Raw genomic sequence first — 23,252 nt, 5'->3', positions numbered from 1 at the left:
TTCGATCCGAGACAATCTAAATCCGATTACAATAATCCGATCTGCTGATCTGTTTGATCCGAATTTGTTAACCTAAATCCAACGGATTCGAAAGTATCCAACCGACTTTAGAGGTGTCAAACAGGCTGGGCTGGCACGGCACGTTTAAATGTGGCACAGACACGGTTTTAGACAGGCATGTACGGAAGTAGACCGGGCAGAGCATAGCACGGCACGGTATTAGATGGGCACAACACAGTTCTAGATGGGCACAACACGGGCATGGCACCCCAAATACTAATTTTAATACCAACAAAATATTAATCTCTTATTTTATACTGTAACATAACATTTTACACTTTTTGTGTTGATACAAATTTTACACTTTTCGGAGTTTTTTTTTCCTTCCTGACGAAACTCAGTTGAAGATGTGCCGACATGGGGACGGCATGATTAAAAAATGGCATAGCGCGATACAATTAAAAAATGGCACGGCATGGCACGATAATGTAAACGCGCCGGCATGGCACGAAGTACGGTTGGCACGGAGCTAAACAGCCCGACCCGTTTGACACCACTACCCGACTTGTGTACGAACACGATTCGAGGATTTTACTTTCGATTTGTGAGATTGTTAATTTGTTATGATGTAATTTCAAGTAATGGATTTTTGGGTTTGTTTGTTAATTTTTAAATTAATTAATCGAATCGCATCATGTAGAATATCCAATACATCTACGGTTTCTGGATCTAATTAAATACGGGCGCTGCTATTCGCAGCCCTCTATTTACTCTCATAGCCCGTTAAAAATTTCCAATTATACTCGACAGTTAGTTACCGAAATTGAGATATATTTTCAGCATCCAATTACCGAAATATAATATTTTTTTTAACAGATGTTTACCGAAAATGCATGTTCGGCAGTTGTTTACCAAAAGTTGAATATATTTTCGACATGTAGTTACCGAAATATAATCTTGTTTTCAACAACAATTTACCGAAATGTTATTTATGATTTTCAACAACCATTTACCGAAATGTAGTGGGCTACGGGAGAAAATAAAGGGCTGCGAATAGCGGCACCCTTAAATACTGACTCAATGAATTTTTACAATTTCATTTTGTGAATATTATTTACCTTGTCAGTCTCCAAAGTATTAGTGAGTGGCCAATTTTGTCCCCAATCTAAACATTTGTCCAATTTCATCCCCAATGTTTAAATTGTGTGAATTTGGTTCCCATTCCTAACGGCGTCCCTCTTGTCCATTAAAATGGAGGGCATCTGTGGTATTTCACCCCAAACACTACAACAAAATAAAAAAAAGAAAAAGAAATTAAATAGGCATCCTATTTAATTTAAACAACCAGATGAAAATGGACGCAGAAAAGGAATCAATCTTTTGCTCCTACCCATACGCACTCTACGTCGTCCAAAGCCCATCAACCGTACTCTCCCACTCCAACACCGATCTCCGACTCACCGCCGAACTATCCCTACCCAACTCCCCGTCCCAACCATAAAATCGCTCCATGGATTTGTATCGATTTCGGTGTTTTTGTGTGTGGAACAGATGGTGTTGGACGCGAAGAAGAAGGTGACGAGGGTTGCCAAGAGAGGAGGGAAGGTCGTGGCGGCTGCGTCGTTGTCTAAAGATGCTGCAACAATTGATGAAGTGGCCAACGGAGTCGGCACACTTCAAATTTTGGACCGGACTTGTACCGGTATCCTCTGGCTTTTTTTTGGTAAGCACCGGTGTCCTCTGTTTGCATCCTGTGTCCAGGGATATTCGGGTAATTTCATCTGAAAATGACCTATCTTTTTTCCTTTGGATTGTTTCAGTTGGTTTCATTGTGTAGATAGGTATGAAATCATGCGTAGCCAGCACAATATTTATTCTAAAGAGTATATTTGTAGTTGTTGTTTTGATTTTTCGATTTGGAGGGTAAATTAATCATATTTGTTATGAATTCATATATTTGAAAATGAATACTTATCCCGGTAGATAAGCCACTTCTTTTTGTTATGATTTCGGTATATGTATTTCGATTTTTCCTAATTTTGTCATGATTTTTATTTATTGTAGTTTTGTCAATACGATTTTACGATATGTGTTCATGCTGTTTTTATATTTTATGATTATTCCAAATTTTTTTTCATGATTTAAGTATGTATGTTTCGATTTCTCCTAATTTTGTTATGATTTCGATTTATTGTAGTTTCGTCAGCACAATTTTACGAAATGTACTCATGATTTTTTTTTTGGTTTCATGATGATTTCACAAATTTTGTCATGATTTCAGTATTTGTGTTTCGATTTGTCTTGAATTCTTGTTTACGAATATTCATTTTAAAATTAAAGGTAGGTGTTAGTTTTATTTTTAAATGTTGGAGAGAGAAGATTAGGAGAGAAAAAGATAGGAGAGAATGAGATAAATTAGGAAAGATAAATAGAATGAAAGATTTCAAAGATTAGGGAAGAGAATGGTAATTTAGAATTTATTTGAATTTGAAGATGAAAAGATAAATTTTTAAACTCTTTAAGATGAGGACGACAATTTCCCCTCGGATATTAAGAAGATTTGGATCTACAACTTATTTTCAAATTTGGGAAAGGGAAGGAATTGTTCATTGCAAAGAAAAAGAGTAGGGTTACTGGAGCATAGCTTTGGATTCGTGAGGTTCGAGTCCAGGGAAGAGGCCAATCTTGCCATCACCGGAGTAAATGGAAGCTGGGTTTGGAATCAGAAATTGGTGGTCCAGGAGGCCGAATTCCAAACTGGAATCCAGAGCAAAGGTGAATTACAGAGCAGAGACAAAAACCAGGTCAGAAACAGTTACATGCTTACAAATCCCAGGACGACAAATGTGGGGCACAAGTCCAGGTATGAACATCCACACACCCCAAAATTGGAGTTTGGATCTGTAGTGTTCTAAAGTTACTGGGAGTAATAGAGGGGGACCAGGGAGTGGAGGTGGGGTGCGCCGCCGGTTGTGGTGGTGTTGGTGATGGATGCGGAGGTGATGGTAAGAGGATGGCAAGGGGTAAGCCGAGGCCGAAAGCACAGGGAAATGGAGTAATTTTTTTTCTTTCTGTTTTATCTGATTTATTTTCTGTTTGTTGGATTGTTTGGGGATGAAATACCGCTTATGCCCTCCATTTTAACGGACAAGAGGGACGGTGTTAGGGGTGGGGATCAAATTGACACACATTTTAAACGTTGGAGACGAAATTAGACAAATATTTAGATTAAGAACTAAATTGGCTACTTGTTAATACTTTAAAGACGAAAAAAGTAAATAAGACCTTTTCTGTGCCTCTAATCTGATTTTTTTTGTCTCGTGTCCTAATGCACTCCAAAATCACATGGTATAATTAGTTTGAAACACGCGTATTTTGCAACACAATCATGAGACTGAAATTCCATTAAAACACACACATATATATAGGCAATTTTAGAGTTCTCAGGAACAGAGGATTCAATGGAATCCAAAAGACAGGTCCACCAAAACTATTAGATTCAATTATTTCTCTGAACGAGAGGAATCAATTTAAAAAGGGAAAAAAAACCTAACAGAAGCAAAAAAAAAAAAAATAGTAAAGATAAAAAAAAGTTAGTAAAAAAATCGAAGTAGCTGTGTCTATTCTTCTTATTTAAACATTTCTAATTCCTTTTGTTGAGTTCAAAAATATTGATGTGAATCTAACCAAAAGTTTACAAAAAAAAAAGAAGCAAATCATTAATTTAGCCCAAAGGTTTGGAAATGAAAGAATTCATTATCCTTGCGTGAATCCTATTGCTCTGTACAGCCATGGGACTCGGGGACCCTACTGAGAGGTATGGTCAACATTGGAGCTGTCTCCTAGTTGCTCCCCTTGATCCTTGTTTGGTGTCCAATAAATGGTCATGCTGATTGCTAATTTTGTGAGGTCTATTTTAAGTTACAAAAAAAATAATTGAAATCGTAAGTTATTCTCATATCTGTTAGGCGTAGTTCGTTTGAAGGGGACCGTTGATGCCAACAGATGGGAAATTAGTCAGCATAAATGTGCGCGATAGACTCTGATGAGTCGTCCCAATCTATATGCTGCGGTCCTTCATGGGAAATGAAGATTTCAAACCTAGAAACTTTACATTTTACTTCCACCTCCAGTCAAAGATATTTGCTTTCCCCATACGTACGGAAAGGACTTTCTAATACTCTCATTTAGTTTATCACAATTCAACGCTTACAGCTTTTCCCAATCTTGAAACAACACTTGTCAGCAACACTTCTGTACCTCTTATGATCTATTCAGAAAAAAAGAAAAAGAAACAACACTTGTAAACAGGAACAGACCCAGAAAATTTAGTCTTGTGGGCTTCTACATTGCCATGCGGGGCGTCTACATTTTCATCTTGGGCATTCGGTTGGCAGCAACATTTTGTGAAGCTTGGTTTCAAAAATTCTGGGCATTTTGGGTGTCGGAATTTTATCCGGTAACATTTTAGGGAGGCCAAAACAATAAGTAAATATTAGCTTGGTTTATGTAATACAGTGGGGCTAAATAATAAAGGCTAATCCCAATGGATCGAACGCATTCTGTCGACTTCATCCCAAGTTATCCTTCTCCATATCAAAAATATTTTAGCGCGCATCTAGGTGAGTCATGGTCACTTCATTGATGCTAGGAGAACTTCGAGCCGGCGAATGTTCATGCATCTCTTCGGGACTCCTATCAATATAAAATCCGGGTTGCTTGGGTTGTGATAAAATTATAGTATCTGAAACCAACATTAATACTACAGATGACATAGCTGGTCTGTCTTCAGGGCATTTCTGCACGCATAGGAGACCAATCTGTATGCATCTCAACACCTTAGACGTTGAAATTGAACCTTCCATCAATGGATCTATTAACTCAGAAGCCTTTCCATCAAACCAAAGTTTCCATGCCTGAAATAGCTCAATGTAGTTATAAATCAAATATCGAAAACAATGGGAACGATGAAAAAGGGTTTCTGGTCTATTTAACTTACATGTCCAAGAAGGTTTAGATCATGGTCTGCATGATGGAATTTTCTGTTCCTTTTGCCACTAATTATCTCCAAAACTATAACTCCAAAGCTAAAAATATCTGATTTTGTTGAAAATATGCCATCAAAAGCATATTCGGGAGCCATGTAACCACTGCATAACATCATATAAAGAAATGAAAAGTAGTGCTGAAGGTTATTACACGTAAAACAGAGGGATCATGAATTAGACCACATACTAAGTTCCGACCACCCTTTTTGTTTTTGCCGATGACTGATCACCACCAAAAGCCCTAGCCAAGCCAAAATCTGAAATTTTAGGATTCATCTCACTATCAAGTAGCACATTGCTGGCTTTGAGATCCCTATGAATGACTCTCAACCTCGAATCTTGATGAAGATAAAGAACCCCTCGAGCAATCCCAACAATGATATCCAACCGCCTACTCCATGTGAGCAATTTGCTTCGTGTTATTTCTGCGACTGCACAGAAATCATTACACTTTTATTAGTTTATTTTCTCTGTCACATAATTAGAAAAACTGCTTTGGAAAATATATTTTGCCATTGATCAAGTATGAATCCCGCCGAAGAAAAAGACAAGAGAAGGAAGGTTTATTGGTCAAACCAAAAATGAAGGAATCCAAGCTTCCATTTGGCATGTACTCGTAAACTAGCATTCTTTCTTCTCCGCGGATGCAACATCCCAAAAGCCTAACTAGATTACGGTGCTGAAGTTTGGCGATCAAAATAACCTCGTTTTTGAATTCCTTAAGACCTTGTTTGGAGTCTGTCGAAAGCCGCTTGACAGCTATATTTTTTCCAGTTGATAGATGCCCCTATGTTAATAATCAACAAAAGAGTCATTTTAATCACAACCACTTCGTAATTCTAGCTTTTAGCTCTTTCCTAGAGAATGTTCATCTTTCCATTTTTTTACGGATTAAATTGAAAGGGAAATTTACCTTGTAAACGGAGCCGAAGCCCCCTTCTCCAATTTTATTTGTTTCAGAAAAGTTGTTAGTTGCCCCTGCAATGGTGACCATATCAAAGATGGGCAATTCTACGTTCTCATCATCACTTTCTTGTATGTCTTTCCCTGCATCAATAATCATAAAACACAAGAAAATGTAAAGCTAAATGAGTTCAATACTCGGTCACCACGAAATGGTGTGAATGTTGGTAGAGTCGATCGGAGCCCTGTGTTTGATTTTGTATTTTATAACCCTGAACAAAACTAAGGTTACGTATTGATTGAAAACGTAATTCTTTCAAACATAGTAAGAAATGGAGATTAACTGCTTACCTCTTCTTCGCTTCTTCATCACCAACCAACAAACTAAGGAGATTATTAGGACTGATGCCAAGACAACAGATGTTACCATGACGGCCACCATCTTCCCGCTTAGTCTTCTAGATTCCTTATGTTGAGCTGAATAAATCGAAAACATTGTACATTGATTCATCAAATCACTAACTTTACTCGTATTCACTTGAATAAATCATAATGGTATGGGTGATTTTAGATGCTTTTAATGTCATTGCAAAATCTTTCAGTTAGACTGCCTTTGTTGTATCATGTTACCTCTGATAGCAAAGTTTTCCCTGTATACCTTCATAGTCCCAGTTGTTTTTGCATTTAGTTAAATTGCAGAATGGCGCGCATAACTAAAGGCAACATGCTATGTTCGCAAAATTTGTATCGAGAATCTGCAATTAGATTGGTGTTGTTCTGATTTTTGTTATGTAATTGTTCGGTTCCGTTAAGGACAGGTATAGCAAACTATGCTCCAGTTGTTGGCCTCGATTAGTAGCACCATTTTTGTTTGCCTGGCTTTTGAAACCCGTGTGAGATTACGAACCAACTACTAAAAATTAGCACAAAATAACATACCTAATTCAACCGCATCAACCCGTACATACAAGTCCAGTCCCCCGTTAGGAAACCTTCTCGTGAACTTTCTCACATCCATCAAATTTTCATGCCAAGTGAAACAGTTCGCCCTCTCTCCTCCTTCTGCTTCACTTGTGTAAGCCAAGCAAGAACAGTTTCTCAAGCACTCCTCCTTGCACTCATGCATGCTCAGGCCAATCCGCGCACGTGCCTTGGACGTATCTGGAATCTTTGCATATGCAACCTTCACAAATCCTTCTCCGTTTCCACACATAGAAAGTTCTTCGCGCTTCTTGATGCACCCGCCCGACGCATCCCGCAAATACCACTCCCCTGTTGACCTGGGCTCGTATCCGGGAAGGCACGTACACTGAAACTCTCGCCCGTTGTTCGAGTCGCAATAACCATACGCACCACACCGTCCGTAAGCATCGCATATGTCTTTAGGGACCGAATAGAACTCAACCCATTTGCCAACCCACGTCACCTGTTTTAAAGAACCCAATTCATCCACGAACACTGTCGCCACGTTCGACTCATTGATCAGGGTGTAGAACGAGTAGACTTCATCGGGATTGTTAACGTAAGTTCCATTGAATATGAAACTTGGCGTGGCCTCAGGCTTAGCACTTGAATGCCGTGCTAACCATGCGGGTATCCGCCAGACTCGGGTTGAGCCCTTGAACAGTACTAATTGGGGCACCTCACTCGGTTCAACCCGATAGGAGTATTCTCCTATACCAGGGTCATCTCTCGACTTCCACGTTGTGAGTAACCATTCGCGACCGGTCCTCCGGTCCAGCCCAAGCTTCATGTTTGGCAACAGGGTATTCGTAGGATGATCAAAACTTTGCCAAACGACACCACCACTTCCACTATCTCCTTGGAACAACACCAAGTTCCCTGAATCCAAGAGCCGAGCTGAATAAGAGCCCACAGTTATATTTGTGTGCCACACGGTAAGATTTCGGGTATTGTCATAGATTTCAAGGTTTCCCTTCTGGTTGAAGTATAGAACTCCTGTGGTACCATTGATTGGGCTGTCCCTATTGGCTACCCAAACAACGGTTTGCTCTGTAATTTTGTTATACCATATTCCAACATACCTGCGACTGAAATTTCCTGGACTGAAAAACCCGAGTGCGAAGGTTTCACCGCTGGACACTAAAACATCGCCGTCTTTGATGGTTTGGGTTGGTGTTATGGTGTCAATGGAAGTGCAAAATCTGAAGAAAATAAATGGAAGCAGTAAAATGAAGACCCATTTTCTGGGATTCATCATTTTGAATTGAGGTACACTAGTGAACAGAAAACATGTTCGATATTATATAGTAGGCCGGAGTCAAATTTGGCTGGCAATTTGTCAATCCCATATGCAGGATAGTCAATCGAATTGACATGCAAACGTAATGGAAAGATACGTGTTGGGGTTGATTAAACTACATAGGCGGAAAGAAGAAGATTATTATTAATTTTTTTGGCAAAGAAATTTTATTAATCTTTGAAAGAGATATAGAGATTAAAGGGAGGAATTTTTTTATCTTTGGTTTGTGTTTTGAAAAGTTTTTTGAAAAATAGTAGGGGTAATAAGTGGAGAGAGATAGAGAGAGAAATGTTGAAAGTATGAATAATCTAGGAGGAATTTTTTGAAAAATTCTTTTCAAATAGCAAAGAGAACAAGGCAGAATTAAGTTAGGTATTTTCCTTGACCTAAATGACTTTATACAAGTCAACGTTTTGTTTGTTCTGCCAAGCCTAGAGCTTTAAGCACAAAAAATTTGGTATACGTTTTTTCACTCTGATTTTTAACCATTAATTAGTAAGCTATGGTACACAGGGTATACCGTATGTTCAAATTATGATAATTTGTGATTTTCATTATGCCGATTTTTGGTTTTTTAATGCATATTTATGATACTAGTTACGACTTGTACTTTAAAATTTACCTGTTGAACATGTCATTAACAGGTTACCTATAATTAAAAAATATTGTTATTATGTAACCATAATTATTCGTACCAGAATCCATAATACTTGTTCCCAACCAAATATATGCGTACAATATCAAAAATTAAATAATGCTACCCACAAATGTTATAACAACACCATAAATTGGCACTATCTTATCACAATGAGTTGTACCAAAAATTATTTGACTCGTATGATATTCCATAACAAAATCAAAATATGTTATAATAGAATCAACAATTGTTATACCCAAGCCAAAAATATTTGTAAAATACCACAAATTTTATAGAATAACCACAATTGTTATGACAATACCTAAAATTGTCATTTTCTTACCACAGTGTGTCGTATCAAAAGAAAACATATGTAAATACCACAAATTATATAACAAATCATAATTATTATGACAATACCATAAATTAACGTTTTCTTACCACAACGTGTCATATCAAAGGAAACCAATTAAAATATTCGATAGTAAGACCAAACTATATTGTACCACTATCAATAATAATTATATCCAAGCAAAATACATGTCTAAAATACCACAAATTCAGTAATAATACCATACATTGTCGTTACCTTAGTACAATGTGTTGTACGAAATTTAAACTAAAATTATTTTTAATTTCCGCCATATTTTTTGTTTCAAATTTTAAAAATTTCCGCCATATTATCTTAATTTTTAATTCCATCCATATTATTTTTTTGAAATTTTAATTTTTCCCTATACAATACCTCAAAAATTTAAACTAAAAATGAAATTCTCGCTCAAAATTTTCATCTAAGAAATTCACCAAAAAGTAAGTACCATACCCAAAATTTTTAATACAATTACAATTTCCTCTCAAAATATTTCTCCAAATCAAATTCTCTCTCTAAAAAATTTAATACAAGAAATCAAAATCCCTCCAATTTTTTGTGTATAAATGAGAGTTCACTAAAAAATTAATTATTCAACTGTCTCAAGACAAGGATTTGGGTTCGACCTTTCAGGTGAAATGGGTTGAGTATGACTGTCAAAAGTATGACTAATTTTAACTTAAGTTTTGTTTTTTTTAATTTTTTTGTTAGGATGATCGATCGAAACTGTTGGGATATCAAGTCTTACGATATTCAACATTGTTACTAAAATCAAAGATTATCGGATATTGACAAGTACGTATTAGAAGACATTAAAATTTAATAATGTCATGTTGATCAAATTGGACTAAAAAATTGATCATATTGAACAGTCTAACTTTATTGGTTTATTAAATTAGTTTTAAATTATTTTATTATTTTCATAATTTATGAAATTTTAAATTTAATAGTTTAGAAAGTAAAAAATAAAATTCCTAGAACCCCAATTTCTAGTCCACCCAAATTGATATTGGACAGCATTTGAAAGCTCATTAAAGATAGAAGAGAGAGAAACTCAACAATAGAGTAAGTGGTGACCGGTTAGACAAGTTGCCCTTTTTTTAATTAAAAAATTGAATGGTTATTATAAGATTATCTCAAATCTAAGGGAATATATAGAAGGTGCGTACGGTACATACTTATTAAATGGTGTGTACCATAGGTCTCTCCTAATTAGTATATCCTGTCCAGTTTCTCGTCGAGTTTGCCTTTTGCAGGCATGTGACGGCCTGAGAACAATGATCGGACTCTTTCACTTTTTGAAATGTGTCAAGTACTTCAACCATGCAATAAAAAACTTATGTTCGTCAGATACTAATCAACGCCTTGTCAAAACACAGTTATATAAGAATAAAAGCAGTCATCAAACTGGATTGGAATTATTAGTTTCAAGATAAATGTGTTCTATTAAGGCTTTAATACCAAAAACTTGAGGTGAATCTAACAAAAATTTAAAAAGGACAAATACAAATACCGAATAAGTAGGGTTTTTTTTTTTTTTTTTTGAAGTACCGTATAAGTAGGTTAGACCAAAGGTTTGTGAACGAAAGAGTTCTTTGTACCTTTATTTGATTTCTCTCTACAATCATGAAATTCGTCAGCAAATAAGACTTGTGTATGTTCTCCGGTTCTTCTTGGGAGACGAAGATTTCAAACATCCAAACTTTACATTTGACTTCCACATCCAGTCAAAGATACAGGCTTCCCCATAAGAACAACTTTCTAATATTCTCATTTAGTTTCTCACGATTCAACACCCAAATCAAACAGCTTTTCAATCCTGAAACTGTGGGATTTCGGCTCAATATTGGTTCTCTGGAAATCCCGTCCGGAAGGGAATCACGATCATCTGGATGGTCAAATCAGGTTTTGGACTCTAGTGGTCTTTGAAAATCTCGCCTGGGCGGAAATCAATCCCATCCGGGCGGTCGATACACGGTTTTGGCTTATTTTGTTGTTGGTGCATGCCCGTGCTTGAAGGCACAGTTAGAATGTATTAGCACACGCAAATTGTATTGGCCCCGGAAATGGGGCTTAGACCTCTCACCAAGCCACAGTGCACCGAGCGTGCCCAAGAGGATCCGCAGCTCCTTGTGCAACATAGGTTCCAAGGACTCATCGGGATCCCCTCGAAACATCACTCATTAGGAAGAATCCAGCTGGGATCTGTCGATACCAAAGGGCGCTGATCATTCTTGACCCCGACACCCTGAGGCAACATGAAGAAAGATAGTTACGTCAAGAGAGCCCCAGACGGTTATGCCAGAAGGATAATCATTGGGATCTGACCTGGCCATGTACTTCGTAACCGCCTTATCTCGTTCGTCACATATGACATCACCCGAGGCAGTTACCCGAGCATACCCTCCACGCGCTGACTTGGAGGCCAAGCAAAGCAAGGTCTATAAAAGCAAAGAGACCTATACACTTCTCCCAAGATCTAACTTGATCGTCAGAGAGTCATTGGGCTTCCACAACCGTAGTGACTTGTTGTAGGTCTGGCGGCGGGCACGCGAAGCAGTGGAGGAAGGAATCAGAACCCCCTCACGGTCAAGGTCTGAATAATTTGAACCCCCACAATTGGCGACTCTGCTGGGGACCTAACCGCCTTCTCAGCATTCTCTTTCTCATCCTTCCTTAAACTCCGTTCAAATCCCTGAACCAAGATGGTGGTGGTACAGTATCTGTCTCTCAACAATGCGACGGCCAAGCTCGGACTCCTCAGAGCTCCTGCTCTGGGCTCCGGAGGAGCCAACGCCTTGGGCAAGCAACACATCTCCATCGAAGTCAGAGCCGGCTCCACAACGCCAGACGCAGAGCCATCTTCCGAAATCCATACCTACATCCGTCATCTGGAGCGAAAGATCGAAGACCTCGTGACGACCATGGATTGTGACAGGCATGTTAAGGACAAGTTAGCGGAGATCAAGTGCCTCCTTCAGATCTCTCCCCCTCGCTCTGGCGGAAGCCGCGACAGGTGAATGAGCCACCACAGCCAGCGCCATAGCCGTGGAAGGGGCCCCCTGGTGGAACAATGATCAAGGCCTTCGGCAAAAGACCGTCGCGACTGTAGAGACCCGTATTTAAATTCCCTAGTTTTAATGTTTATAAATGAGAAAGATGTATATTCTAATGTAAAAGATTTATTTATGTGAAATTAGGGGTTTAATGTGAAAGAATTGGAAGTTTTGGGTGCTATGACTAAGTGTGTGAGGTTTGTGTATATAAGTGTGTGGTGTGTGAGGCAGGGGAATAATTTCCCCTCACTTCATTCTCTTTCTCACTCTCATTCTCTCTCTCTTTCTCAATTCTCTCCATTTCTCTCTCTCCACTCTCAAATTTCACCTCCAACCTCAAAACCTATGAAGATTGGCCTTCATTCCTCCCTCCGTACGTGATTTTGAGCTTGTATTCAGTGGGGTTTAGCTCGAAGAGGAGTATTCAGTTGATTTTGAGGTTCCGAAAGCCAGGGCTCGTTCAAATCATTTGGGTTTCGTCTTCCGACTTAAGGTAGGGAATACTACCTCTCTTCATATGTTATTTGAGTGTTCTTGTGCCATCCTTGAGCTTGTACTGGTTGTGATTGAGATTTGATCGAAATCTGAAAATCCTGTCAAAATCGCCAAAAAATGTGCTTCCCTTAACAGTAGGAACTTTTCACCTACCGGTAGGACAAGTGAGAAAATCTTCATAACCACCTCAAACGTACTTCAGCAGCTCAAAGTTACTCATTTCCTACCGGTAGAAATTTTTCTTCTACCGATAGGCCAAGTACTAGATTTTTATGTTCAAAATGTTGGTCTCTCTGTTTCCAATTTCTACTGGTAGGAACTTTCATCTACCGGTAGGTCAAGTGTTGAATTCTTCTCTTCTACTGGTAGGACTCATTCACCTACCGGTAGGCCCAGTGTCTATGAGCTGCTTTTCCTATGTCTTCCAAATTACTTTTTGGAGCCTCTCATCGACTTTAATGGGTTTGTTTATGCATCCTTTCAAGTGTTTGGAGAATAATACTTGTCTCAAACTTAGAATGATATCCGGTGGATCTGTATGAGCTCGTTGAGCTGAGGAATGAAGAATGTAAACTATTGCATGTTGAAACATGATCGTTACACGTGAGTATGTCTAGTGATCTGATGGGTAGTATTGCAATTCGTTTTTCTCTCGATTCGTAGTATCCTTCAGATTTCTTTAGCATACATTTTACGGACTCCAAGTATAGAAACTAGAAGACCGGGCATCGCAGAGTCTAGTCGTGGGTTGATATGTGATATTTGAAGGTACGGGGATGTAATTAGAGGTACGATGAGAATGTGTGTATTTACTTATATGCGTTGCAGTAGATTGTTGGTTTCATAATATCGTGTGATTAAATAAATGGCTTTGGACTCGCTTGAATGGTTTGATGTTTGTGAAATAGGAACGTGGAATAAATGTGGATAACAAATGGACACAAAGAGACCTTTCAGGGCTCTTGAATGAGTAAATGCCTGGCAGGAGCTAAATGCTCATATCGTATATTTTCAGGGCTCTTGAATGAGTAAATGCCTGGCAGGAGATACATGCTCATGTCATATACTTTCAGGGCTCTTGAATGAGTAAATGCCTTGTGGGAACTAAATGCTTATATCATTTATCTTCAGGGCTCGTTATCAAGCAAGTGCCTGGCAGGAGCATCAGCTTAGACTCTTAACGACACGTAATTGGTTTATGAAGTAAATGAAAGGATTTTGGTTTTGATTAAAGGATTTTGATAGAAATCCTCCGGTATTCTTGAGCGAATCAACGGTTTTCGGTATTTGGGCACAAATCAACGAACTCTGGTATTCAGCCCGAATCAACGGAGCTCGGCCTACAACGGTCTTGAGTTTTCTCTAAATTGTTTGATATCAAAAAGAAAAATATCATGATAAATGGTTCGACGACGAACGAATGGGAAATGAGAAAGAATGTGGTACTGCACGTGAAGGTGGATTGGCTATAGTCGGATACTTGATCATGATAGTTATGCTTATTTCTGTTGTCATTGGGTTTCTATCGTTTGTTCTTCTGTATTACTTATTTGCATATAGAGTTTACGTAGACTTTTCTACTGGGCTAGTGTAGCTCAAACCTTACATCATTTTCAGGTGCTAACCCAGATTAGTAGCTTGCATGCCTGGAGTGCTTGGAGTGTGGACACACCTTTTTGAAAGCTAACCAAAGGAGTTACATATTTATCCTTGTAAATTTCTTTTGAAAGATGTATTTATAACTTAAGTTATAATTCTTTTGATTAAGGAATATTTGTAAACCCTTAACTCTCTTGAGACTTGATACTTTTGTTAATTTGGGGCCGTTGAGTCGACGATGTAATATTTTAAAATCAAATGGATTTGGAAGCATAATTATGGAAATGGAAGTACGGTAATCTTTTGGGTTTCGTATGGAATATTGTGAGGATTTTATTTATGGAAATCCTTTATATTTGTGATGAAAATTGAGGGCGTGATAGCGACCCACCAGAAGAGGCAGCCCGCGTCGAAAAAAATGCGTGGCGTGGGGAGCGCTCCCGGTCTCCTGACCCAAATCCTAAAAAGCACCCAGGGAAGCAGTCTGCCTTAGAGAGGCTCGGAAGTGTTTCCGCCTCCTCCACCCACTCTGTCAGAAGGAGCAAGGGGCATACCTAGCCCACCCTTAACTTCACGAAAATCAAAAGAAAGGATAACAGCCTCATGGAGATCCAAACCAAGGGGTACCACGAACGCCTCAAAAACAGATGCGAAAGAAGCCCTGTCATCGAGTGCCTCGAGCACCACTCTCGAGATAGCTATAGGTCTAACAGGCGAAAGGACTGGCGCGAACACACCCCCCAAAAGTCAGGGAGCGTTCCGCCGAAACCAAGAGACTACCCAAAGTTTGACCATCTCGCCCCAAAGAAACGCACCGCGACCGAGCATCTAGACGGCCATGACCATTCAATCCGACCTCATCGCGATGCGCAACTTGAGAAATAGATAAAGATTTCGATCAGCTAGTGTGGTCTTTCACTTTTAATCTCGTATTCAAAACCGTGGTCTATCAAAGTATAACTAAAAGTCCCTATCTTTTAACCACAAGATAGAACCGTGATTAAAACTCATTTAAACTGTGACTAAAAAACTAAAAAACCATGACCTTTAACAACTTAGCATCTCAATTTTATTGTAAAACTGTGGTTGTTTAGAGAGAAATAATCTTAATTTTAAAAAAATCCGAGGTTAAAAGTGGCGTTTTCCTATGGAAAAAACCCCCACTTTCTTTCTCCTATTAATTGAGTTTCGAACTGAAGTCTCCTTAGTTTTGTACTGAAACTTCAACCAACTACACCACACATGCTTTTCAATATATAATTGAAATATCTAATATATAATATATGTGTTTAACATTAAAATATATTTTGAATCCTTAAACATTAAAATTAGTAATTTTGATAAACATGAAAGTTGTAGCCCTTTGTGTTATTGTTGAAACCCAATTTGAATTATCTCATCCGAAGTTTTGAGCAAAGAGCTATGCTTGAAATATATTTGGCAACAAAACGCAACCTTTATAAATTTTGTCACCAAAGGTACCCATTTAGCAATGAAATACATTTTCATCGCCAAAACCGCCCCATATGGCAACGAAATATTTTTTGTAGTACGGTTGAGAGTGAGAGAGACCAATGAGAATGGATGATGGAATTTTAGAAGTCGATCAGGACATTTATTTAGGGGTATCGCGCGCGGAGTCAATTAAGGGGTAAGTGATTTTCAACTTTTTTCTATATAAGAGTTTTCATCTCAATCCAAATCAAAAAACATGATGTATTCTCTAACTTACGGTCTCAGTTTCTAGATGACTGAGATTAAAGATTCTTTTTATCTCGGCTTTTCCAAAATGAGATATATTCTTTCATATATAATCTCAGTTTTTCAAAAACGAGATCTATTCTTGAAGTTACAATCTCACTTTTTAAATTACTGAGATTAAAAAATCTTTCCATCTCAATTTTTTCATATAATTAAGATTAAAACTATAGTTCATAATATGTTATTACGCTTTTACAAAAAGTGAGATCTTCTTAGTTTTTGAACCATGATCTTTATGCCATTTTGTGGTAGTGAAGAGAGATCGATTCAGTAACCACCCCCCCACCCACCCAAAGAGGATTCACCCAACCCAAGTTTGCCAAATACGACGACAAATCCGAAGCCTACACTCACTTGGTGCAGTACAAGTGTAGAGACCCGTATTTTCTTTAATTTTTGAAAAGATTATTAAATGGTTAATTGGGAAAAATATGTTTATTTGATGAATATTTTGAATTGAGGACTAGAATGAAAGGATGGGAACTAAAGGGAGTGAATGTGTGATTTGCTAGTATGTGAGTATATATAATGATGTGTGGGAGTGTAGGAGATAATTTCATCTCCCAATCACTCTCTCTCTACCGTTCCCCTCCCTCTATCATTCGATTCTCTCTCTCTCTCTTGCTCCCTCTCAAAAACTCTTCCAAAACCTCAAGAATCATCCTCCCTCAAGCCTTTCGGTCACGTTATTGAGCTCAAAATTTCATGGGTCAAGCTTAGAAGAAAGTATTTCGGTTGATTTCAAGGAGTTCGGGGCTAGGTCTCGTACGAATCTCTTGGGTTTTGCTCCTTGACTCGAGGTAGGGATTTCTTTATCTCTTTTATGTGTTTATATGTTGATTTGGTGTAAAATCGTGTCTTGGATCATTAAATTTTAGTTGCTGTGCTTGCCTTAAAAATCTGCAGAAATCGCTGCTCGAAACCTCATGGTTTCGATACAGCTTAAGCGCTGTATCGATACTATAAACTTATCTTCGTTGATAGTTAATGTTGTATCGATACGATTTTTGTGCGTATCGATACCACAGCCTTAAATACAGTTTTGCTCTTGTTGCTCTTCCGTCGATTGTTTTGACCCCCGATCATTTCCAAGTCTTCTTGGACACCTCCTAACCTATCTTAAGCTCGTGTAATCGACTCCCTTTGACCATTCGATGCTATCCTCGTTCCGTTGGCTTCCTGTTAGCTAGAACCGAATAAGGATTTCCTTAATTAGCACTTCGTTAAACTATGTCTTATTGATAAATTTATTTTTCTTAGTTATGTTTGTGGTATATTTATAGCATTGTTTGTACACCGTATGATGTTTCGTGTGAACGTGTGATTAAGGTAAAGTCTTAGTTGGTCTTAGTTGGCTTGTAGAGCGCAAGGGTAGATGAATGAGCCGAGAGATGGACTAGGAAGTCTCGTAACGCAAGGGGTGGTAATACAGAGACGTAGGCAGATCCCGTAACGCAATGGGTGGTAATACGGTGAACTGAGTTGTTAGGGATCACTGTGACACAAGGGGTGGTAACACGGTAATCCACGTGGTGTATACGGTAACGCAAGGGGTGGAAATACCGAAGGTGGGAATTTGGAATAGCGAGTCGTGTTGCGATTGGGAGTTTTCGAGTCTTATAAATTGTGTGGCTAATTGTGATGTTGGTATATCTTAAACAAACATAATGAATGTCGATTCACCTATGAACCAATCATTATCTCATGATTGAGCTACCTCTCTTTGACATCATATTTTGCCCTTGTCTTCCTTCTTTGCATCTATCCTCATATTTACATATAGGATTGGTAAAGATTTTCCTACTGGGCTAGTGTAGCTCAACAAAATCCTTCTTTTCAGGTTCAAATGCCAGGCAATAGATTGCATGCTATGGTGTGCTTGGACATGAAGACTTTTGGAAACCAACTCCATTAGTTACAAATTCATCTTTGTAATAGACTTACTTTTGGCTAAAGATGGCTTTGTAACTAAATTGCTCTTGAATTATCTTTTGACTAAAGCTTGTAATATTCTGAACATGTTTTACTTGTATCTAAGTTAATTTGGGCCATGGTACCAAGGATGTATTTCTTTAAATATGAGGACTTATTTGTAAATTAAACAGGTGGGAAACTCTTTTGGGTAATATGTATGATACGCGAGGCTCTTTATTGAAATGTATTATTATTTATGTTGAAAATCGAAGGCGTGACAAATTGGTACAGAGCATCTAGGTTTGAATACTTTGAAACTGTGGGGAGACTTCTAGTCACATGGGTTCAAAATGTCACGCCATTTTCATAACATGCTTGTGTGCATTGATATCATTTGGCTTACGTGGCATGCATTTCAATACAGTAGAGTAGTGTAGAGTTGCTTTGACCCGTGTTGGGATAGTTTAGGGCTTTGACCTCATGAAACAATGTCGCTATTGATAATCTTTCTTTTCTTATAACTTGTAGTAAGATGCTCCCGAGAATGCATGCTAGAGCAGGTGAGGCCAAAAGTAGGGGTGGTCGTGGTCATGGTCGTGGCCGAGAAGTGCCGGTTGAGGATGAGGTTAGCCATCATGGGGAAAATCCAAATGGGAATCCGGGGGAAGGGACGAGACATGGTCAGGGAGAGGAGGTACCAATCGTTCAAAATCCTTTTGCTAGGGATTTCGTTGGGCTTTTGCGGCTGTAAACCTTTTAAATCCTACTCCTAGGGAAAGCACAGATAGCCGTGCTATGATAGCAATGAGGGAATTCAGCCGTAGAAATCCACCTACGTTCGATGGGTCGAGCAGTGACCCTCTTGTGGCCGATAATTGGCTAGCCCAAATTCAAAAACTTTTCAGGGCTCTTCAGATAATGGAGGATGACTTGCGAGCCAACATAGTAGCAGTTCAACTTATCGGAGAAGCGAATGAGTGGTGGGAGTCGGTCTTGGAATCTAGAAAGGATGTGAAGAGAGTGGCGAGAACCGCGGCTCAAGCAAATAAGCCAGATGTTGAAAACATAACTTGGGCCGAATTTGAGGTGCTCTTCGAGGAGCAATACTTTCCTGAAACGAGTCGCGACCAATTGAGGGACGAATTTGAGAAGTTCGAATAAGGAGATATGACCGTGTTGGAATATGCCTTAAAGTTTCAATCCTTGTCCCGTTTCGCACCAGAGTTAGTGGCTACTGAAGAAAGAAAATGTAAGTGGTTCGAAAGAGGCTTGCACGACACCGTGAAGAAGTTTGTTATGGCACAACGCAAAGGGAAGTTTTCTGAAGTTGTTGAATGTGCCAGGAGCATCGAGACACCAAAGGAGGCACCCAAAAATCCTAAGGTTTGGGAACTGAGACAACCAGTGAGGAGTATGAGTTCTTCGTCAGGAAGTTTCGGTAGTCAAGGGAGAAAGAGACAAAGAGATCAAATGTTAACTTCGCAGGGTCCGTCAAACTTTAGGCCTCTACCATCGTCTTCGTTCAGGACTCGGGGAGTCTCCAATGGACCTTTGATTGTATGCCATGAGTGTGGTCAAGCGGGGCACATTCGTGCTTAGTGTCTGCGACTTTTAGGGACATGCTTTACTTGTGGAAAAACCGGTCACTTTGCTTAAAATTGTCCTTATGGGGATGGGGCTCGCAGCGAGTCGGGATCGGTGCAGCAGCCGAGGGGTGGATAGGGTTCTGGTTGGCAATCGTTTTGGGGCACTCAGAGACAGCAACAGTCTCACTTTCGTCAGACCACTTCAGTTCAGCGATCTCAAGCTAAGAGAGGAGCTAGTTTGTCTACACCTACTTAGGGCTCCGGTCATCGGGGTAGACACGTTCAGGGTCAGACCACTCAAGGGAGGGCATTTGCTATCACTTCTGCTATTCCGCCCCCACCACTTCTTGTCACTTCTCAGGCCCCGAAAACTTCGATTGTGAGGGATACATTTCTCTTGTTTAACTTCTTCGCTAGAGTATTATTTGATTCTGGAGCATCCCATTCATTCATTGCTGCATCTTTTGCTTGTGCTTTGGAATTGGAAATCGAAAGTATCAGTCCTCCGTTGTTTGTTGACACACCTATAAGAGGTAGGTCGCCGTCAGAACGCATTTGCCAGGATTGTGAGCTTATTATTCGAGATCGTCGTTTTTCATTTGACTTTATCGTGTTGAATATGTCGGGGTTCGACCTTATTTTGGGAATGGATTGGCTGTCGACGTTCCATGCTACTATAGATTGCTTCAAGCGTCGGGCCGTATTTGTCCGCCTGGGGGTTCTTGTTTCGAATTCTTCGAGGAGTGTCGGGAACTGATAGAACCGTATCTGTGTGAGTCTCGGGAGCATGAGTCGATGTATATCTTATTAGCAAGTTTGGCTTTAGATGAGGATGTGTTTGCACTTAGGGAGCTACCTCTTGTTGTTTGCGACTTTCCGGACATGTTTCCGAAGGAATTACCCGGTTTACCACCCGAGAGAGAGATTGAATTCACTATCGATTTGCTTCCTGGTACTGCTCCTATCTCCATACCTCCTTATCATTTCGCGCCTGCCGAATTGAGGGAATTGAAGGTTCAATTGCAAGAATTGGAGAATTTGGGGTTTATCCGTCCGAGTACGTTCCCATGGGGAGCACCGGCTTTGTTCGCTCAAAAGAAGGATGGGTTGCTTCGTTTATGTATCGATTATCGCAAATTGAATCATGTTACCATTAAGAATAATTACCCTATGCCTAGAATTGACGATTTGTTTGACCAACTTCGAGGCGTTACTTGTTCCTCCAAGATTGACCTGAGGTCCGATTACCGTCAGTTGACGGTTCGGAGGGAAGACATTCCAAAAACTGCTTTTCGTATTCGTTATGGCCATACGAATTCATTGTTATGCTTTTCGAATTGACGAATGCACAAGCGACTTTCATGGATTTGATGAACCGTATCTTTCGTGCCTATCTTGATCGATTCGTGGTCGTTTTTATGGATGATATCCTCATTTACTCCCCTTCGAAGGAGGAGCACCAAACTCACATTTCTATCGTTCTTGAACTCTTAAGAGAACACTGTTTGTATGCTAAGCTTAGCAAGTGTGAATTTTGGTTGTCCGAGTTCAAGTTTTTGGGTCACGTTGTATCGAAGGATGGGGTGTCCGTTGATCCGATAAAGAATCTGTGATGAGTTGGCAGCGACCGAAGAATGTGTTCGAGATTCGTAGCTTCTTGGGCTTGGCCGGGTATTATCGTCATTTCATACTCGATTTCTCTCACCTAGCGGCCCCGTTGACTAAATTGACTCGTAAGGGAACTCGTTTCGTTTGGAGTGACACGTGTGAGATGGCCTTTTAGGAATTGAAGAGAAGATTAACTCGCAGGAGCTTCTGACTCAAATTGAAGGATGTGTCAATTGATCGAATCCAAGGTTGAGCAAGGAATCGAAAAGCCCTTAGCACTAATAGTCCCAGTGGCCTCGGCAGTTGTCCCGAGCACCTCACACGTCCTGACCTCCAAAAAGCAGTCAGCAATATAAAGCAAGCATCGAAGCGGGGACCGAAGCCGAGCGATTTCATTGCCGAAAAAATCGTCTTCACCATCCCAATCTATAGAGTCATTAACCAAGTTAAGGACCAGCCCTTCTTCTCCTTCCCGAAACGGAAGCATGGCACCGGGAACGGGAAGATCAAAAACTTGATTTTTCGATTCAGCTACAATAACGAGCAATGCCACTTCACCACCGCTTGCAAGCCCTTCAAGGCTTACTTGGAGCAACTTGTCTCGGGCGGTCACCTCGGTTATCTCATTGACCATAAAAAACTAGGGCTCGGGCACAGCGGGTCGTAAGCCAAACTGAAGAAAAGGTTCAAACGATCCAATATCATCCATGGTCCCTTGGATGCTGAAGCCGCACGGATCATCCGCGCCGAACTTAATGAAGCCTCGTCATCTAAACAAGTCATGCTGGTTGGTCCCAAGCCAAAGCGCGCTCACACAGACAATGGCTCTAAGTGGAGTATCTCGTTCACCGAGAAAGACCTAGATCGAGTCCAGCTCCCGCACAACGACACCCTCGTGGTAACACTGCGCATTGGAGCCTTTAACGTCCGTCGTGTCCTCGTCGACCAAGGCAGTTCGGTAGAAGTAATGTACTACTCCCTGTTCAAAGATTTGAAGCTCCCGGAGACCGACCTACGCCCCTCCGCGGTCCCCCTAATTGGTTTCAACGGAGCTTCGGTATGGCCCCTCGAATTAATCACCCTTCCCGTCTGCGCTGGGTTGGTGACACACCAAATGGAGTTCATCGTGGTGGATGTCCCAAGCCCTTACAACGCCATTGTCGGACGCCCCTGGCTTCACAAAATGAAGGCCATTGGAGAGAAGACCGAGTTACTGGAACTGTCCGATGAGATAACAATGACCATCCGCCCCAATCTAGCAAGAAAGGATATGCAAGACCCATTAGCTATATGCATAGGGGGTGTTAAAAGATCTAACGCCCGGGATGGACTGGGCATCACTCCTCGGAACCTCTAAGTCATGGGCAACAGTAGGATATCCTTCCTTAGGAAGAATACTTGGGGCCAGGAATTGTGTCGTTAGCCTCGGGAAGACCATGAACAGTGCAGTGAACAGTGATCGTCGTGTTTCAGATGATGAGAATGGCATTTTCCGCCTTGTCGCGACCAAAAAGTGATGCTAAACACATGAAAAACGTCCAAAAACAGAAGATTAATGGGAAGAGATTAACATACTTGAGATTTGTGAGAAGATCCGATGCAACAACACTTCTAAAATATCGATTTGAGAATAGAGAAGGGCAGCAATAGCGACAAAGCGAAGAGAGAGAAAGAGCGATGCCTCTCTCTCCACCTACCCTTATATAAGAGCGATGCCTCTCTCTCCACCTACCCTTATATAAGAGCGATGCCTCTCTCTCCACCTACCCTTATATAGGCGATGATTCGAAGAGGTGTGGTGCGTGGGAAATGAAGCAGCGCTGCCCAAGCCGTTAGATCTTCAACATGTGGTAATCATCGGACGGTTCATACCAAAAAGCCTATGCAAGAGTCAGATCGCCGCTTACTGAGCCACTAGGTGGCTGACACGTGTCCCCGATGAAACATTTCATACCAATCATCTGACACAGCACGTGCCGAGGCACCTACCACCGTACAGCGGCCACGTGGCT

General features: G+C 40.2%; 2 protein-coding genes across 2 annotated transcripts in view; both read right to left on the bottom strand.

The window, feature by feature from the left end:
* Positions 1–20,559, bottom strand: part of LOC131308591 (formyltetrahydrofolate deformylase 1, mitochondrial-like) — a 64,980-nt gene extending 44,421 nt beyond the window's left edge. Inside the window, exon 1 of the mRNA XM_058335546.1 lies at positions 20,546–20,559. The gene's annotated coding sequence lies outside the window, so the exon portion shown is untranslated. The remainder of the gene's footprint in view (positions 1–20,545) is intronic.
* LOC131308587 (G-type lectin S-receptor-like serine/threonine-protein kinase RKS1) lies at positions 4,160–8,272 on the bottom strand. Its single transcript, XM_058335535.1, has 7 exons — positions 6,891–8,272; positions 6,303–6,428; positions 5,962–6,095; positions 5,625–5,835; positions 5,236–5,479; positions 5,000–5,150; positions 4,160–4,916 (listed from the first exon to the last, which is right to left on the bottom strand). Exons 1-7 carry the CDS (start codon positions 8,170–8,172, stop codon positions 4,608–4,610), a joined length of 2,457 nt encoding a protein of 818 aa, XP_058191518.1. The 5' UTR covers positions 8,173–8,272; the 3' UTR covers positions 4,160–4,607.
* Positions 20,560–23,252: the final 2,693 nt, after the last annotated feature.

This window comes from Rhododendron vialii, chromosome 11a (assembly GCF_030253575.1).
Source record: "Rhododendron vialii isolate Sample 1 chromosome 11a, ASM3025357v1".
Lineage (NCBI taxonomy): Eukaryota > Viridiplantae > Streptophyta > Magnoliopsida > Ericales > Ericaceae > Rhododendron > Rhododendron vialii.
Note: the sequence above shows the minus strand (reverse complement) of the source record. Positions and strands in the feature narration are given on the sequence as shown.

Coding starts and splice junctions, on each gene's coding strand:
- LOC131308587 (XM_058335535.1), bottom strand. CDS start 8,172: ATGATGAATCCCAGAAAATGGGTCTTCATTTTACTGCTTCCATTTATT. Junction 6,096..6,302: donor GATGAAGAAGCGAAGAAGAG/GTAAGCAGTTAA, acceptor TTATTGATGCAG/GGAAAGACATACAAGAAAGT. Junction 5,151..5,235: donor AAAAGGGTGGTCGGAACTTA/GTATGTGGTCTA, acceptor GATGTTATGCAG/TGGTTACATGGCTCCCGAAT.